Genomic DNA, 20,721 nt, shown 5'->3' on the forward strand with positions numbered 1-20,721 from the left:
CTGACAATAAATTAGGATATCCCGCTCCACCATTACAGCCTCACCATACTGACAATAAATTAGGATATCCCGCTCCACAATTACAGCCTCACCATACTGACAATAAATTAGGATATCCCGCTCCACCATTACAGCCTCACCATACTGACAATAAATTAGGATATCCCGCTCCACCATTATAGCCTCACCATACTGACAATAAATTAGGATATCCCGCTCCACCATTACAGCCTCAATATTCTGATGATTAATTAAGATACCAGCTCCATCGACACAGCCATTGATCGGTATTGATAAAATGGCGATATCAACAATATCTTATGATAATATTACAGATTATATAATGGACGAAAAAGGACTTCGAGAAATCGCAAAAAGTTTTGTCAACAGCGTTATACAAAAAGCCGTGGACAAAGTTCGGACGGAAAGAGAAAAAATGGCGGAAATGACGGATAATTTGGATCAGGATGTGGTAAATATAGTTGGTAAGGCTATCGGACGATCTGTTACGGCCATTCGTGAGGGACAAATATCACCAACTGACCGGAAAGTGGCTGAAATGATGGGTCAGCTGGATCATGATGTGGACAATATTGTTGGTAAGGCCATCGGACGATCTGTTACGGCCATTCGTGAGGGACAAATATCACCAACTGACCGGAAAATGACTGATATGTTGGATCAGGATGTGGACAATATAGTTGGTAAGGCTATCGGACGATCTGTTACGGCCATTCGTGAGGGACAAATATCACCAACTGACCGGAAAGTGGCTGAAATGATGGGTCAGCTGGATCATGATGTGGACAATATTGTTGGTAAGGCCATCGGACGATCTGTTCGGGCCATTCGTGAGGGACAAATATCACCAACTGACCGGAAAATGACTGATATGTTGGATCAGGATGTGGACAATATAGTTGGTAAGGCCATCGGACGATCTGTTTCGGCCATTCGTGAGGGACAAATATCGCCAACTGACCGGAAAGTGGCTGAAATGTTGGATCAGGATGTGGACAATATAGTTGGTAAGGCCATCGGACGATCTGTTTCGGCCATTCGTGAGGGACAGACATCACCAACTGACCGGAAAGTGGCTGAAATGTTGGATCAGGATGTAGACAATATAGTTGGTAAGGCCATCGGACGATCTGTCACGGCCATTCGTGAGGGACAGACATCACCAACTGACCACAGGATAAGATGCAGTAAGGAAATACCTATAACGAATGGAACCGGAAATGATGTACAAACACAAAAGGTCAAACAGACCTTCACAACAGATATAGGTACATATACAAATATATCCAATTCTGTCTATTGATGTGTGGTTAAATCTTTACATCTTTATCAAACAAATTGTTGATCCTTAACATCTCATTTACCGTTATTCAACGATAATGGAAAATATGGAATGATACCTGTAACTTATGTCGATATTATCAAATTTTAATAATTAAATTCCAACACTTAAAGAAAATTAATCTGTTACATGTCTTGTATGACTTACGAATTTGAACAAATAATGTAGATTTGTGCGGAAATTTTGTTCTCAGATCAAAAGATGAAGAATCCGACAATCGTGGCTTCACTTCAGAACAAGGTCTCTGGTAAAGGAAAGAAAAACATGTTGGAACGCTATCTGGATAGAATACTCGGAGTAAGTGTTTTTGTTCTGGAGATAATTCCGTGTGACAGAAATCTAAGAATATTGAAATTGAACGCCGAAATGCTTATACTGATTAATTTTACTTGTTTTCGTATTTCAGAGAGATAAGCAAAAACCAAAGAAGGAAAACACAGGTAAGCACACGTTTCGTGATATTTATATTTTAATCAAAACAAATTTATATTAAGAAAGAAAATAATGAAAAAAACCCACCTCTCGCCCCCGAATCCCCGTAAAAATGACATTCATTTACGCCGTACATCACGTGGGGTTATCATTATCTACCTGGGTATTAAGCTATGGATTTTTACCTTAAACAGAATTGAACGACAGCGCCCCTAGTGGAGGAAGTAAGAAACGTTCATCAAAGGCCCATAACAAACGAGACTGGATACTGAAGCACATTCTGTGTTGTTTTGTCCAACAGACGGCGACAGTGGAGCCTGCAAACCACTAAACGTTCAATTGTTCTGGAATCAACACAGTTTAGATCATTTAACAAGTTTACATACGAAAGGCCATAAGATGCTGGAGGGAACTTTTACCTGTATGTGACAAGTCCTTATTAGTTTTATCATTATTACATGCTGTTAATGCTGCTGTTGTATATCTGTACACGGAATACTTTCAGACCTAGGTTTTAAGAAATAAAGGAAACAGATATCCATTTTTTTGTCTTTTGATTTTTTTTCGTAACATTGATTTCCTCGTGCCTGATTATGATAAACCATGGTTACATGTCCCGAAAGCTCTGTTGACATTTGTCTTGACATGATGACATTACTGACCTGTTGGGTCTTACCCCGGGTGTTACAACCAGTGCCCCCGCTCTGTAACTATGTTAACATCTGTTGACACATGGACATTCCTGACCCGTGGGGTATTACATCGAGTGTTACACAAAGTATCCCCGCCTTGTAACTATGTTTTGCATCTGTTGGCTCGTGGACATTCCTGACCTGTTGGGTCTGACCCCGGGTGTTACAACAAGTGTCCCCGCTCTGTAACTATGTTAGCATCTGTTGACACATGGACATTCCTGTCCTGTTTTGTCTTACCCGGGTGTTACGACAAGTATCCCTGCTCTGTAACTATGTTAACATCTGTTGACACATGGACATTACTGACCTGTTGGGTCTTACCCCGGGTGTTACAACAAGTGTCCCCGCTCTGTAACTATGTTAACATCTATTGACAGGTGGACATTACTGACCTGTTGGGTCTTACCCCGGGAGTTAAAACATGTGTCCCCGCTCTGTAAATATGTTTACATCTGTTGACACATGGACATTACTGACCTGTTGGGTCTTACCCCGGGTGTTACAACAAGTGTTCCCGCTCTGTAAATATGTTTACATCTATTGTCACGTGGACATTACTGACCTGTTGGGTCTTACCCCGGGAGTTACAACAAGTGTCCCCGCTCTGTAAATATGTTTACATCTGTTGACACGTGGACATTACTGACCTGTTGGGTCTTACCCCGGGAGTTAAAACATGTGTCCCCGCTCTGTAAATATGTTTACATCTGTTGACACATGGACATTACTGACCTGTTGGGTCTTACCCCGGGTGTTACAACAAGTGTCCCCGCTCTGTAAATATGTTTACATCTATTGTCACGTGGACATTACTGACCTGTTGGGTCTTACCCCGGGTGTTACAACAAGTGTCCCCGCTCTGTAAATATGTTTACATCTATTGCCACGTGGACATTACTGACCTGTTGGGTCTTACACCGGGAGTTAAAACAAGTGTCCCCGCTCTGTAAATATGTTTACATCTGTTGACACATGGACATTACTGACCTGTTGGGTCTTACCCCGGGTGTTACAACAAGTGTCCCCGCTCTGTAACTATGTTAACATCTGTTGACACATGGACATTCCTGTCCTGTTTTGTCTTACCCGGGTTTGACAACAAGTGCCCCCGCTCTGTAACTATGTTTACATCTGTTGTCATGTGGACATTACTGACCTGTTGGATCTTACCCCGGGAGTTACAACAAGTGTCCCCGCTCTGTAAATATGTTTACATCTGTCTACACATGGACATTGCTGACCTGTTGGGTCTTACCCCGGGAGTTACAACAAGTGGTCCCGCTCTGTAACTATGTTAACATCTATTGACAGGTGGACATTACTGAACCGTTGGGTCTTACCCCGGGTGTTACAACAAGTGTCCCCGCTCTGTAACTATGTTAACATCTATTGACACATGGACATTACTGACCTGTTGGGTCTTACCCCGGGTGTTACAACCAGTGCCCCCGCTCTGTAACTATGTTAACATCTGTTGACACATCGACATTCCTGACCTGTGGGGTATTACATCGGGTGTTACACAAAGTATCCCCGCTCTGTAACTATGTTTACATCTGTTGGCTCGTGGACATTCCTGACCTGTTGGGTCTTACCCCGAGTTTGACAACAAGTGCCCCTGCTCTGTAACTATGTTTACATCTGTTGTCATGTGGACATTCCTGACCTGCTGGGTCTTACCCCGGGTGTTACAACAAGTATCCCCGCTCTGTAACTATATTTACATCTATTAACACGTGGACATTAATGACCTGGGAGACAGTTCCATTTTGATACAGATACTAGTAGTCAGGGGAACCCCAGCAGGTTAAGAAAAATAGACCTACGAGTTATACATTTAAAGAAAAAAATTGCCATTACAATACAGTCGAAGTGACGTTAATAAAGGTAGTTCGTGTTTTTCAGAAAGCTGAATAATTGGAGTGTTCTGTGCTATCGTAGATATGTCTTATGTGTTCTTGGGCACGAGTGCTTTGACGGTATTTAACGAACTTCCGGTTGACGTATGTTGTTTACTGATGTAACGAATGACTAAACGGTAAGGATAACCGGCCTGAAAATGGCAATGACTTCTGATTAACAAAAGAAACAAACAAAATCTAAAGTGGCTATCTTTTCCTTATAACCATAGACGTACACATAAACGGCAATAGAGAATGGCAAAACGTGTACCAGGGAATTAAAGGGACAGTATCCAGCTGGGAAACAACATCCTTCTCACAATACTTTAACATTCAATGGCTCGATTCCGTGTACGTACTACATTGATAATTACGTCACGTGACCGATAAACATTCTATGACGTCATAATATGGTCATCATCACGCGTGATTTCCAACCCATTGTTCCTGTTGCTACTGACAGAGGTGAGCTGTATAGAGGAAAACAAACCTGATTTCTATCGATCGTATGTACATACCTTCTTGTTTAAGGAATGATTACAGGTAAGCATCGTCAAACTTCTCCAGTTTAAATGTATAAAATTATTGGGAATATACGTCAGGTGATCTGGCGATCGGTACCCACAGGTCTAGGATACGGAGGTTCTGGGTTCGAATCACAATCATCATCTGGTCTGTATTCCCCTTGACTTGTCATTCAATAAATAACTGAACGAAAATTATACCGATACATATGACTACAACCTTTGTGCATGTGGAATATATCGGTCCATAATACTTGAAAGATTATTTGGGTTTTTCTCAGTAAAACACAAAAAATGGAAATATCTATATACATATCCACGTTTTCTCAAACGTTTCATATCTTGTTTGAACGATTTCTCAGGGTGATAGAGTAAGTGTCAATCACTGAAGGTGCAAATCATTTGTAGACCCGTCCAGGAGCATGTTTGTCGATCAAAAAAAATAAATAAATAAAGATTGATGGTGTTTCGCACCACCATTATAGCGTCACCATACTGACAATAAATTAGGATATCCCGCTCCACCATTACAGCCTCACCATACTGACAATAAATTAGGATATCCATTACAGCCTCACCATACTGACAATAAATTAGGATTACAGCCTCACCATACTGACAATAAATTAGGATATCCCGCTCCACCATTACAGCCTCAGTGTTCTAATGATTAATTAAGATACCAGCTCCATCGACACAGCCATTGATCGGTATTGATAAAATGGCGATATCAACAATATCTTATGATAATATTACAGATTATATAATGGACGAAAAAGGACTTCGAGAAATCGCAAAAAGTTTTGTCAACAGCGTTATACAAAAAGCCGTGGACAAAGTTCGGACGGAAAGAGAAAAAATGGCGGAAATGACGGATAATTTGGATCAGGATGTGGTAAATATAGTTGGTAAGGCTATCGGACGATCTGTTACGGCCATTCGTGAGGGACAAATATCACCAACTGACCGGAAAGTGGCTGAAATGATGGGTCAGCTGGATCATGATGTGGACAATATTGTTGGTAAGGCCATCGGACGATCTGTTAGGGCCATTCGTGAGGGAAAAATATCACCAACTGACCGGAAAATGACTGATATGTTGGATCAGGATGTGGACAATATAGTTGGTAAGGCTATCGGACGATCTGTTACGGCCATTCGTGAGGGACAAATATCACCAACTGACCGGAAAGTGGCTGAAATGATGGGTCAGCTGGATCATGATGTGGACAATATTGTTGGTAAGGCCATCGGACGATCTGTTAGGGCCATTCGTGAGGGACAAATATCACCAACTGACCGGAAAATGACTGATATGTTGGATCAGGATGTGGACAATATAGTTGGTAAGGCCATCGGACGATCTGTTACGGCCATTCGTGAGGGACATATATCGCCAACTGACCGGAAAGTGGCTGAAATGTTGGATCAGGATGTGGACAATATAGTTGGTAAGGCCATCGGACGATCTGTTACGGCCATTCGTGAGGGACAAATATCGCCAACTGACCGGAAAGTGGCTGAAATGTTGGATCAGGATGTGGACAATATAGTTGGTAAGGCCATCGGACGATCTGTTACGGCCATTCGTGAGGGACAAATATCGCCAACTGACCGGAAAGTGGCTGAAATGTTGGATCAGGATGTGGACAATATAGTTGGTAAGGCCATCGGACGATCTGTTACGGCCATTCGTGAGGGACAGACATCACCAACTGACCACAGGATAAGATGCAGTAAGGAAATACCTATAACGAATGGAACCGGAAATGATGTACAAACACAAAAGGTCAAACAGACCTTCACAACAGATATAGGTACATATACAAATATATCCAATTCTGTCTATTGATGTGTGGTTAAATCTTTACATCTTTATCAAACAAATTGTTGATCCTTAACATCTCATTTACCGTTATTCAACGATAATGGAAAATATGGAATGATACCTGTAACTTATGTCGATATTATCAAATTTTAATAATTAAATTCCAACACTTAAAGAAAATTAATCTGTTACATATCTTGTATGACGAATTTGAACAAATAATGTAGATTTGTGCGGAAATTTTGTTCTCAGATCACAAGATGAAGAATCCGACAATCGTGGCTTCACTTCAGAACAAGGTCCTTGGTAAAGGAAAGAAAAACATGTTGGAACGCTATCTGGATAGAATACTCGGAGTAAGTGTTTTTGTTCTGGAGATAATTCCGTGTGACAGAAATCTAAGAATATTGAAATTGAACGCCGAAATGCTTATACTGATTAATTTTACTTGTTTTCGTATTTCAGAGAGATAAGCAAAAACCAAAGAAGGAAAACACAGGTAAGCACACGTTTCGTGATATTTATATTTTAATCAAAACAAATTTATATTAAGAAAGAAAATAATGAAAAAAACCCACCTCTCGCCCCCGAATCCCCGTAAAAATGACATTCATTTACGCCGTACATCACGTGGGGTTATCATTATCTACCTGGGTATTAAGCTATGGATTTTTACCTTAAACAGAATTGAACGACAGCGCCCCTAGTGGAGGAAGTAAGAAACGTTCATCAAAGGCCCATAACAAACGAGACTGGATACTGAAGCACATTCTGTGTTGTTTTGTCCAACAGACGGCGACAGTGGAGCCTGCAAACCACTAAACGTTCAATTGTTCTGGAATCAACACAGTTTAGATCATTTAACAAGTTTACATACGAAAGGCCATAAGATGCTGGAGGGAACTTTTACCTGTATGTGACAAGTCCTTATTAGTTTTATCATTATTACATGCTGTTAATGCTGCTGTTGTATATCTGTACACAGAATACTTTCAGACCTAGGTTTTAAGAAATAAAGGAAACAGATATCCATTTTTTTGTCTTTTGATTTTTTTTCGTAACATTGATTTCCTCGTGCCTGATTCTGATAAACCATGGTTACATGTCCCGAAAGCTCTGTTGACATTTGTCTTGACATGATGACATTACTGACCTGTTGGGTCTTACCCCGGGTGTTACAACAAGTATCCCCGCCCTGTAACTATGTTTACATCTGTTGACACGTGAACATTACTGACATGTTGGGTCTTACCCCGGGTGTTACAACAAGTGTCCCCGCTCTGTAAATATGTTTACATCTATTGACACGTGGACATTACTGACCTGTTGGGTAAATGTGTTATACATCTGTTGACACATGGACATTACTGACCTGTTGGGTCGGGTGTTACAACCAGTGTCCCCGCTCTGTAACTATGTTACATGGACATTAGTGTACAACAAGTGTCCCCGCTCTGTAAATATGTTTACATCTGTTGACACATGGACATTACTGACCTGTTGGGTCTTACCCCGGGTGTTACAACAAGTGTCCCCGCTCTGTAAATATGTTAACATCTATTGTCACGTGGACATTACTGACCTGTTGGGTCTTACACCGGGAGTAAAAACAAGTGTCCCCGCTCTGTAAATATGTTTACATCTGTTGACACATGGACATTACTGACCTGTTGGGTCTTACCCCGGGTGTTACAACCAGTGTCCCCGCTCTGTAACTATGTTAACATCTATTGACAGGTGGACATTACTGACCTGTTGGGTCTTACCCCGGGTGTTACAACCAGTGTCCCCGCTCTGTAACTATGTTAACATCTATTGACAGGTGGACATTACTGACCTGTTGGGTCCTACCCCGGGAGTTACAACAAATGTCCCCGCTCTGTAAATATGTTTACATCTGTTGACACATGGACATTACTGACCTGTTGGGTCTTACCCCGGGTGTTACAACAAGTGTCCCCGCTCTGTAAATATGTTTACATCTGTTGACACATGGACATTACTGACCTGTTGGGTCTTACCCCGGGTGTTACAACAAGTGTCCCCGCTCTGTAACTATGTTAACATCTGTTGACACATGGACATTCCTGACCTGTGGGGTATTACATCGGGTGTTGCACAAAGTATCCCCGCTCTGTAACTATGTTTACATCTGTTGGCTCGTGGACATTCCTGACCTGTTGGGTCTTACCCCGGGTGTCACAACAAGTGTCCCCGCTCTGTAACTATGTTTACATCTGTTGTCATATGGACATTCCTGACCTGCTGGGTCTTAGCCCGGGTGTTACAAAAAATCCCCCCTTTCTGTAACTATGTTTACATCTGTTGACACATGGAAATTCCTGACCTGTTTGGTCTTACCCGGGTTTGACAACAAGTATCCCCGCTCTGTAACTATATTTACATCTATTAACACGTGGACATTAATGACCTGGGAGACAGTTCCATTTTGATACAGATACTAGTAGTCAGGGGAACCCCAGCAGGTTAAGAAAAATAGACCTACGAGTTATACATTTAAAGAAAAAAATTGCCATTACAATACAGTCGAAGTGACGTTAATAAAGGTAGTTCGTGTTTTTCAGAAAGCTGAATAATTGGAGTGTTCTGTGCTATCGTGGATATGTCTTATGTGTTCTTGGGCACGAGTGCTTTGACGGTATTTAACGAACTTCCGGTTGACGTATGTTGTTTACTGATGTAACGAATGACTAAACGGTAAGGATAACCGGCCTGAAAATGGCAATGACTTCTGATAAACAAAACAAACAAACAAAATCTAAAGTGGCTATCTTTTCCTAATAACCATAGACGTACACATAAACGGCAATAGAGAATGGCAAAACATGTAACAGGGAATTAAAGGGACAGTATCAAGCTGGAAAACAACATCCTTCTCACAATACTTTAACATTCAATGGCTCGATTCCATGTACATACTACATTGATAATTACGTCACGTGACCGATAAACATTCTATGACGTCATAATATGTTCATCATCACGCGTGATTTCCAACCCATTGTTCCTGTTGCTACCGACAGCGACAGAGGAGGTGAGCTGTATAGAGGAAAACAAACCTGATTTCTATCGATCGTATGTACATACCTTCTTGTTTAAGGAATGATTACAGGTAAGCATCGTCAAACTTCTCCAGTTTAAATGTATAGAATTATTGGGAATATACGTCAGGTGGTCTGCCGATCGGTACCCACAGTTCTAGGATGCGGAGGTTCTGGATTCGAATAACAATCATCATCTGGTCTGTATTCCCCTTGACTTGTCATTCAATAAATAACTGAACGAAAATTATACCGATACATATGACTACAACCTTTGTGCATGTGGAATATATCGGTCCATAATACTTGAAAGATTATTTGGATTTTTCTCAGTAAAACACAAAAAATGGAAATATCTATATACATATCCACGTTTTCTCAAACGTTTCATATCTTGTTTGAACGATTTCTCGGGGTGATAGAGTAAGTGTCAATCACTGAAGGTGCAAATCATTTGTAGACCCGTCCAGGAGCATGTTTGTCGATCAAAAAATTAAATAAATAAAGATTGATGGTGTTTCGATTCGCACCGAATCGCATCCGCACCACCATTATAGCGTCACCATACTGACAATAAATTAGGATATCCCGCTCCACAATTACAGCCTCACCATACTGACAATAAATTAGGATATCCCGCTCCACCATTACAGCCTCAGTGTTCTAATGATTAATTAAGATACCAGCTCCATCGACACAGCCATTGATCGGTATTGATAAAATGGCGATATCAACAATATCTTATGATAATATTACAGATTATATAATGGACGAAAAAGGACTTCGAGAAATCGCAAAAAGTTTTGTCAACAGCGTTATACAAAAAGCCGTGGACAAAGTTCGGACGGAAAGAGAAAAAATGGCGGAAATGACGGATAATTTGGATCAGGATGTGGTAAATATAGTTGGTAAGGCTATCGGACGATCTGTTACGGCCATTCGTGAGGGACAAATATCACCAACTGACCGGAAAGTGGCTGAAATGATGGGTCAGCTGGATCATGATGTGGACAATATTGTTGGTAAGGCCATCGGACGATCTGTTAGGGCCATTCGTGAGGGACAAATATCACCAACTGACCGGAAAATGACCGAAATGTTGGATCAGGATGTGGACAATATAGTTGGTAAGGCCATCGGACGATCTGTTTCGGCCATTCGTGAGGGACATATATCGCCAACTGACCGGAAAGTGGCTGAAATGATGGGTCATTTGGATCAGGATGTAGACAATATTGTTGGTAAGGCCATCGGACGATCTGTTACGGCCATTCGTGAGGGACAAATATCACCAACTGACCGGAAAGTGGCCGAAATGTTGGATCAGGATGTGGACAATATAGTTGGTAAGGCCATCGGACGATCTGTTTCGGCCATTCGTGAGGGACAGACATCACCAACTGACCGGAAAGTGGCTGAAATGTTGGATCAGGATGTGGACAATATAGTTGGTAAGGCCATCGGACGATCTGTTACGGCCATTCGTGAGGGACAAATATCACCAACTGACCGAAAAGTGGCTGAAATGGTGGGTCAGTTGGATCAGGATGTGGACGATATTGTTGGTGAGACGATCGGACGATCTGTTACGGCCATTCGTGAGGGACAGACATCACCAACTGACCACAGGATAAAATGTAGTAAGGAAATACCGATGACAAATGGAACCGGAAATGATGTACAAAAACAGGAGGCCAAACAGACCTTCACAACAGATATAGGTACATATACAAACATATCCAATTCTGTCTATTGATGTGTGGTTAAATCTTTACATCTTTATCAAACAAGTTGTTGATCCTTAACATCTCATTTACCGTTATTCAACGAGAATGGAAAATATGGAATGATACCTGTAACTTATGTCGATATTATCAAATTTTAATAATTAAATTCCAACACTTAAAGAAAATTAAACTGTTACATATCTTGTATGACGAATTTGAACAAATAATGTAGATTTGTGCGGAAATTTTGTTCTCAGATCACAAGATGAAGAATCCGACAATCGTGTCTTCAGTTCAGAACAAGGTCTCTGGTAAAGGAAAGAAAAACATGTTGGAACGCTATCTGGATAGAATACTCGGAGTAAGTGTTTTTGTTCTGGAGATAATTCCGTGTGACAGAAATCTAAGAATATTGAAATTGAACGCCGAAATGCTTATACTGATTAATTTTACTTGTTTTCGTATTTCAGAGAGATAAGCAAAAACCAAAGAAGACCAACACAGGTAAACACACGTTTCGTGATATTTATATTTTAATTAAAACAAATTCATATTAAGAAAGAAAAATTACCTTAAAAATGACATTCATTTACACCGTATATCACGTAGGGTTATCATTATCTACCTGGGTATCAAGCTTTTGGTTTTTACCTTAAACAGAAGTGAACGATAGCGACCCTAGTGGAGGAAGTAGGAAACGTTCATCAAAGGCCCATAACAAACGAGACTGGATTCTAAAGCACATTCTGTGTTGTTTTGTCCATCAGACGTCGACAGTGGAGCCTGCAAACCACTAAACGTTCAATTGTTCTGGAGCCAACACAGTTTAGAACATTTATTTAGTTTACACACGAAAGGCCAGAAGATGCTGGAGGGAACTTTTACCTGTATGTGAAAAGTCCTTATTAGTTTTATCATTATTACATGCTGTTAATGCTGCTGTTGTATATCTGTACACGGAATACTTTCAGACCTACGTTTTAAAAAATAAAGGAAACAGATATCCATTTTTTCGTCTTTTGATTTTTTTTCGTAACATTGATTTCCTCGTACCTGATTATGATAAATATGGCCACATTTCACAAAAGTTTGAAGGATACCGCGAAAATGACGCCAAACTCGGTGTTCTGAACATCAGATACTTCTCTACAATTTACACATGCTTAAAACAAATATAATCATGTCACCTGTTTTGTACCAGATATAGATCAATACCAACATAAAAAATGTTGTCTTAAATATTCAAATTTAAACACGTATCTACAACAGAGAGATTCTATACATGCACGGATTTATGCCAGGCCGAAAAGACGGAAATCAAATCATTTGACATAAACTGATTTCCCAGAGTTACTTCCCTTTATCTGACTGTATGATTATTTTTACGCATTTTCTCTCCCTATACAATTCCAAGATTATTTGAACTTTCCGTTAATTGATAATCAGTTTACATCTCCAATATTACAGTTACACAGGGGTATGAACTCCACGTTCCATAGCTCACAAAATATATGGAGTTCAGATGTTCGATTACAAATGAACGACCGAAGATTAACCCGTTACTCATTATTGGATTAGATCTCAGTTCGATCTACGATGTACATTCCCTTTATCACGTGCTGGTAATGATAAATGACTCAGGGTCTATTTTCAACGGGGGTGAATTTTCAAACAGGTCAAATGTTTGCCAGAAACATTTTTTCAGTATGATATACAATTAAAAACACATTTCAAATATAGGCTTTTTTATGTGTGCAAACTGTAAAAATCAACAAAACACTGGTCATCATAAGTAATTAGTGTTATCTATACACACCGTATATATAGAAACTATATGTGTATCAGGTATGATATAAATAATAAAAAACCCAGGTCAATCAAGTTATACATCAATGACGTGTATGTGGTATTGTAGATGTGTTCTGCTATTTGTGTATGGCAAATAATGTTCACAAATGTCATTTACTGTCCTGTATGTACCTGATGCTTAGTACCCTCTACTTTCTACCCCTACCCCTACCCCTACCCTCTACTATCTACCCCATACCCCTATCCCTCCCCTCTACTTTCTAACCCATACCTCCTACCCCTACACTCTACTATCTACCCCATACCCCTATCCCTACCCTCTACTTTCTAACTCATACCCCCTATCCTCTACTTTCTATCCCATACCCCCTACCCTCTACTTTCTACCCCTACCCCTACCCCTACCCTCTACTTTCTACCCCTACCCCTACCCTCTACTATCTACCCCATACCCCTATCTCTCCTCTCTACTTTCTAACCCATGCCTCGTACCCCTAACCTCTACTTTCTAACCAATACCCCCTACCCTCTACTATCTACCCCATACCCCCTACCCCCTATCCCATACCCCCTACCCTCTACTTTCTAACCCCTACCCCCTACCCTCTACTTTCTATCCCATACCCCCTACCCTCTACTTTCTACCCCCTACCCCTTCCCCTACCTTCTGCTTTCTACCCTCTACCACATTCCGCTAACCCCCTACTCCATATACTCTTCCAAAGTTGGTTACTTATGGGGCCAGTAATTTCTTGTGATTAAATTTCTTCACTTTAGTTTTTGTTCGCGTGGCTTACCGCCCACACCCCTGTAAAATTGGCGAATTATTAATGTAGTTCAAGTTTCATTTGTGATACATAAAATGTAGGAGTCTTGTAGCGCTCACCTGTTTCTTTATAAAAAAGTAGAAACATTTCTTTACATGTTACCTATAATCAGTTTGAACTTCTTACATTTCATAACCTGTAACTTTATGTCTGACACTTATATCCCAATTTTAGTTAAGGATTTCAGACCTAATAAATTTGATAATTATCGCAAATTGAATGATTTTGTCCAACTTTGAATCAATTTCATTCAAGCGTGTGGTGTATGACTACATCAAAAGTTCATTACCCTCTAAAAACAAAGTTAAACTCCAAATGGTGCTGAAAATTCAAAATGCCCAAATGACCTCAGGAACACTATCAAAAGTGAGTGTGTCCTCCATTGGCTCAAATAATGGTGCGACGTCGGCTTGGCATGCTGCGAATCAAACACAGTGGAATTGGTGGCCATTCTTGACGAAGTGCACCAGCAAGCTCCTGGTCGTTTGACAGCAAGCCGCGGGCGATCGGTAGTACTTTGCCGCAACAGGTTCGACGCATGCTCGATCGAGTTAAGGTCGGGTGGAAGACTAGTCTGTACGATCGATACTGTGTACTTGTTGGTACTTGGTCAAAAGGCTAGCTTTTTCTCGTCGAGCATTGTCGACAACACCCGCAAAGCATCATACAATTTGATGGAGGTTTCATCCCGGTACCGTAAACATGTGAGACTACCACCTTCAATTATGTACAAGTCAGTCCGACCACAAAAACTGATCCCTGCCCAAAACATTTACGGGTCCACCAAGGGAAACGGCCCAGCTCAGTAACCCAGCAGTCAGCTTATCCCTCACCCACCCCAAAATAGTGAAATGCCATGAAGTTGAATCGCTGATTCTTTTGGTTGATTGTCTACTTTAAGTGGCATTTTGTATCGTGGAGATTACAAATCAATAGAGAGGTAGAGACAAATGTGTTTGTATAATTACCACGCGTAAAACATTGTCACAGGTTCCTGTGTAAACAATCGTCAAGCGATTCAAATGTAAAGGAAACGTAATCTGATGGACAGATTTCTTAACATTCATATTGACTGGTTACCATATTTCATGTAGAGTTTGAGATAAAACTCTAACATACAGATTATCATTTGAAGTTTTTTTGTTACTAATTGTCCATTTTTTAAAATTCAAACTGCCCTTGTACTAATTCTGTGAAATTGTACATATTTTTTTTATTCGACTTAACAATCAGAACAAGGAAAACACATGTACGTGTCAAAGACAAAAATTACATTCTGGTAAGATGAAAAGCGCTGGCAAGGAGCCTTTTTATTTTATCAAAATGCATCCATTTAGTTTGATGTCGAGGAAAGTCAGAGAACAGATGGCTTTATTAATCTGTTACAGAAGTGGGAGAGTCAGGCTCCTGCGCTACAAGAAATAAATAAAGGTTATTATATATGCAAGAATTTCTTGATAAGACGATTCCGATAAAACTGTCAAAATGGCAAGGAAATAACTGGACCTATTCGAGCAATTAAATTCGAGTGATTCTTGAATCAAATAGAGAATCTATTTTCATTCTTTGTTTCATTGTCACGTGTTCAAATTAATTTATTTGCATATTATATTCTATATGCCAAATTAAACCAATGCGACATATAGGTATGTATATATATTTTATTCAAACAAGTCAACCGTGTGTTAATTGTGTGTGTCATGCTACTCGCTGATAAAGACTAGATTTTAGTAAGGCTTGCGTTTAAAAAAGTCATTATTTCATAATTATTGTTATTACCTCTGCAGCTATTACTGTACACTATAGGTATAACGAGATGATTGTTCAGATCAGGGGGCTGTCAGCTTATAACCGAGATCATGAAAGACATGACTATGTGAAGCGAGGGTATAAAGTTTGCAGTGTGTATCTTCCATGTTGTGACAGGTTGTCTGTAGATATAAGATGGGGTTTTCTTTTAGCGCTATCGATAAAGTTGTCAAGACAATGGAATTATGAGAACTTTGTTCTTGATGACAATGAAATATTTCTACGTAAACTGTATATATAGGATGTATTTTACGCATCACAATGTTTGATATATATATCAAGGTTATTTATGCGGTTTGAAAGTATTGTAAGTGATATGTGAAAATGATACACATCTTTGGGAGTAGAAAAGTGTCCGGACGGTCCTTCTCCGGACTGGAATGTTCTGAAACAAAATAGTGAATCAAAGTTTAACTAGAACATGGTCAGTATACCGTGACCAGTGTCACAGCTGAGAGGCCAAAGTCATCGAATATAAGTAAATATTATACATAAATGTTTATCCAGAAGCTTTCCGTGGTCTCACACTTACTTTCCTTGGTTTGTAAATATTATTTAACGGTCTATATCAATATCGACCAGGTGTGAATCTACCGTCGATCATTTAGTCGTTACCGACAGGCTCATGCAGTGGTCGTTTAGGGTATTACAACCATGGATAGTGTCTATTTGAAGACAGCAATACTTGGTTGATATAAAAGTTTGGCCATTGATTGTGTTGTTGATAGAGTGTATCACGGTCCTACCAAGGACAGGTGAAATTGTGTTGTTGATAGAGTGTATCACGGTCCTACTAAGGACAGGTGAAATTGTGTTGTTGACAGAGTGTATGGTGGTCCTACCAAGGACAGGTAAAATTGTGTTGTTGATGGAGTGTATGGTGGTCCGACCAAGGACAGGCGAAATTGTGTTGTTGATAGAGTGTATCACGGTCCTACCAAGGACAGGCGAAATTGTGTTGTTGATAGAGTGTGTAACGGTCCTACCAAGGACAGGTGAAATTGTGTTGTTGATAGGGTGTATGGTAGTCCTACCAAGGACAGGTGAAATTGTGTTGTTGATAGGGTGTATGGTAGTCCTACCAAGGACAAGTGAAATTGTGTTGTTGATAGGGTGTATGGTGGTCCGACCAAGGACAGTCGAAATTTTGTTGTTGATAGAGTGTATAACGGTCCTACCAAGGACAGGTGAAATTGTGTTGTTGATAGGGTGTATGGTAGTCCTACAAAGGACAGTCGAAATTTTGTTGTTGATAGAGTGTATAACGGTCCTACCAAGGACAGGTGAAATTGTGTTGTTGACAGAGTGTATAACGGTCCTACCAAGGACAGGTGAAATTGTGTTGTTGATAGGGTGTATGGTAGTCCTACCAAGGACAGGTGAAATTGTGTTGTTGATAGAGTGTATCACGGTCCTACCAAGGACAGGTGAAATTGTGTTGTTGACAGATTGTATCACGGTCCTACCAAAGGACAGGCGAAATTGTGTTGTTGACAGAGTGTATCATGGTCCTACCAAGGACAGGTGAAATTGTGTTGTTGATAGGGTGTATGGTAGTCCTACCAAGGACAGGTGAAATTGTGTTGTTGACAGAGTGTATAACGGTCCTACCAAGGACAGGCGAAATTGTGTTGTTGATAGAGTGTATCATGGTCCTACCAAGGACAGGTGAAATTGTGTTGTTGACAGAGTGTATCACGGTCCTACCAAGGACAGGCGAAATTGTGTTGTTGATAGAGTGTATCATGGTCCTACCAAGGACAGGTGAAATTGTGTTGTTGATAGGGTGTATGGTAGTCCTACCAAGGACAGGTGAAATTGTGTTGTTGATAGGGTGTATGGTAGTCCTACCAAGGACAGGTGAAATTGTGTTGTTGATAGAGTGTATCACGGTCCTACCAAGGACAGGTGAAATTGTGTTGTTGATAGGGTGTATGGTAGTCCTACCAAGGACAGGTGAAATTGTGTTGTTGATAGAGTGTATCATTGTCCCTCTTCCTGCTTAAATATTGAACCATTTTAATTGTTGTTTCAATCTAACGAAAAAGTATATTAGTAATGAATAAAGAGTGCATAATTTCAAAATTGCTTGATTTTTCTGCGACTGTGGTGAGGATAATTCCCCCATAAAACGATCGTTACAATCTGTAGAAATTATGTTTATATTTAAAGTGGAGATGACACTATGGATCGGCTTTATCATCATATCAGTATATTATTTGATAATATCATGGTATGATTCGGTTTAACCATTATAAACCTTTCTGTTGTGTACTATAAAAAATTCTAGAACCTTGATCCATTCCTTCAATACAATAGTACAGACCTACATCCAGAACCTCGACCTATATATTAGTACACACGAGTACGAATCTTATACCTGAAACCTACACTCAGTTCTTGATATACTCTAGCACTCCTCGAACCATTCATTAGTACCCACCTGTTCAGGTCTACCCTAGAATCTCAAACCATTCCTTAGTACCCACCAGTTCAGGTCTACCCCAGAATTCCGAACCATTCCTTAGTACCCACCAGTTCAGGTCTACCCCAGAATCCCGGACCATTCCTTAGTACCCACCAGTTCAGGTCTACCCCAGAATCCCGAACCATTCCTTAGTACCCACCAGTTCAGGTCTACCCCAAAATCCCGAACCATTCCTTAGTACCCACCATGACAGTCCTACATCTAGAACCTTGAAGCATTCCTCGGTACATATTAGTGCAGTATCAGTACTTGTTCCGCAATTGTTGTAATCTAAATAAGGTTTAATAACCAGCACATTCCTACATTTTAGGTAACGGTACATTGTATACTAATGGAAAATAAAACATTTCGATATCATGTCACGCTTTTTTTCAAATACAGGATAATAATATCCAACTTATTATTGAAAATATAAATTAATTCCCTGCTTAATAGTAATGCAGTTATCTATATAATAATATAATATTATAAAAAATACATAGACTTATTGAGTCACTGTACAGGAATATTATAAAAATACAGAGACTTATTGAGTCACTGTACAGGAATATTATAATAATACATAGACTTATTGAGTCACTGTACAGGAATATTGTAATAATACATAGACTTACTGAGTCACTGAACAGGAATATTATAATAATACATAGACTTATTGAGTCACTGTACAGGAATATCATAATAATACATAACTTATTGAGTCACTGTACAGGAATATTGTAATAATACAAAGACTTGTTGAGTCACTGTTCAGGAATCATATAATAATACATAGACTTATTGAGTCACTGTACAGGAATATTATAATAATACATAGACTTATTGAGTCACTGAACTGGAATATTATAATAATACATAGACTTATTGAGTCACTGTACAGGAATATTATAATAATACAAAGACTTATTGAGTCACTGTGCAGGAATATTGTAATGATACAAAGACTTATTGAGTCACTGTACAGGAATATTATAATAATACATAGACTTATTGAGTCACTGTACAAAGACTTGTTGAGTCACTGTTCAGGAATCATATAATAATACATAGACTTATTGAGTCACTGTGCAGGAATCTTAATGGAAAGTACCCTTTAGTGTCGTGATATCCAGCCAGAGAGTAGGACACCTCACTCATTCCTCATCATTACAGAAATATTTGAGATTCGTTATAGAATCCAAGTAAAATGGAAAAAAAACACCACATATTACTGATAAATCCTTGGAATATTTCCACCAATCAGAAAGCTAGAATTGGTAGTAACACCTAGAACCGAAGGCTGTGAAAATAGGCTGTAACTAATGTTACGTTTAGGCTAATTACTGGATCACCGACACATTGTGTAACTATGGAATCCAAGGCAACATTAAAGGGATACTTCATGTCGGACCTGTGTACTCAACTGTGTCCTTGGGAATAAAACAGGTAGCGATAAGCTTTGTAAATATACTTCCTTTTGTCGTAAAATAAAACATGGAAAATCTTGCAGACCGTTTACTAGACTTTTAACATTATATGTGTCAATACGATTTGTAAGAGTGAAAAAGTACCACTTTCTACATGGAATGACCTTCTAGCGAGAAGCTATGCAATATTAAATGTCCCAAATTAGTTCCTTTGTGTTTACGGGATCGACGTTCACCGTTTTCGTGTATTATATATAGGTATACATACAAAGGACAATTTTTGGCATACTGAATTAAAACTTCGAGGGGTGATTCTAACGCGTATTGAAAAACCTCTCCCCAGGTAATAGTGGAGATATTTAACCATCGCCCGCCTTATTGGTCAGGTAATGTCTTGGTGATGCTGTTATTTAAACAGACTGTCTTGTTTGACAAGTACAACATATGTGATTTATGTGTAAGCAAATGTTACACAAGACAGACAGACTATACAACTAGACAAAGCGAGCTGTTAGACGGAATCTCAAGCGAAGAGCACAAAACAAAGATACTTGATTAGAAAATCTACCAGTGATTATAAACAGGAGGACATACTTCACGGAGTAAATGTGAAATCAAAATGGTGGTTGTTCAATCGGGACAGTACAGGTTTTAATATTGATGTTCAATATTTTCATTAAACAATTAATGAATGATTGACTTAATGAGTTGTGAACAAGCTCATATCAACTCCACTGTGCAAAGAAGGTGAACTTACATTAAAGAAGATTGACGGCTGTGAAATCTGAGAACATGAGTATGGGGGATCTTAGCAATGATACAGAGGACATGGACAAAGAGGATTTACCAC

The 20,721-nt window shown here is 39.6% G+C and overlaps 3 protein-coding genes across 3 annotated transcripts; all 3 read left to right on the forward strand.

Moving 5' to 3' along the window:
- The first annotated feature begins 436 nt into the window (after positions 1-436).
- LOC132564015 (uncharacterized) lies at positions 437-2,126 on the forward strand. The gene is made up of 5 exons (XM_060228767.1): positions 437-823; positions 1,034-1,289; positions 1,557-1,660; positions 1,770-1,803; positions 1,990-2,126. Exons 1-5 carry the CDS (start codon positions 437-439, stop codon positions 2,124-2,126), a joined length of 918 nt encoding a protein of 305 aa, XP_060084750.1.
- A 3,558-nt stretch (positions 2,127-5,684) lies between these two features.
- LOC132564014 (uncharacterized) lies at positions 5,685-7,565 on the forward strand. Its single transcript, XM_060228766.1, has 5 exons — positions 5,685-6,156; positions 6,574-6,732; positions 6,996-7,099; positions 7,209-7,242; positions 7,429-7,565. Exons 1-5 carry the CDS (start codon positions 5,775-5,777, stop codon positions 7,563-7,565), a joined length of 816 nt encoding a protein of 271 aa, XP_060084749.1. The 5' UTR covers positions 5,685-5,774.
- A 3,006-nt stretch (positions 7,566-10,571) lies between these two features.
- Positions 10,572-12,329, forward strand: LOC132564016 (uncharacterized). The gene is made up of 5 exons (XM_060228768.1): positions 10,572-10,832; positions 11,262-11,526; positions 11,790-11,893; positions 12,003-12,036; positions 12,193-12,329. Exons 1-5 carry the CDS (start codon positions 10,572-10,574, stop codon positions 12,327-12,329), a joined length of 801 nt encoding a protein of 266 aa, XP_060084751.1.
- Positions 12,330-20,721: the final 8,392 nt, after the last annotated feature.

Source organism: Ylistrum balloti, unplaced genomic scaffold (assembly GCF_031769215.1).
Source record: "Ylistrum balloti isolate Yb309-2 unplaced genomic scaffold, AGI_CSIRO_Ybal_v1 Utg371978, whole genome shotgun sequence".
NCBI classification, from domain to species: domain Eukaryota; kingdom Metazoa; phylum Mollusca; class Bivalvia; order Pectinida; family Pectinidae; genus Ylistrum; species Ylistrum balloti.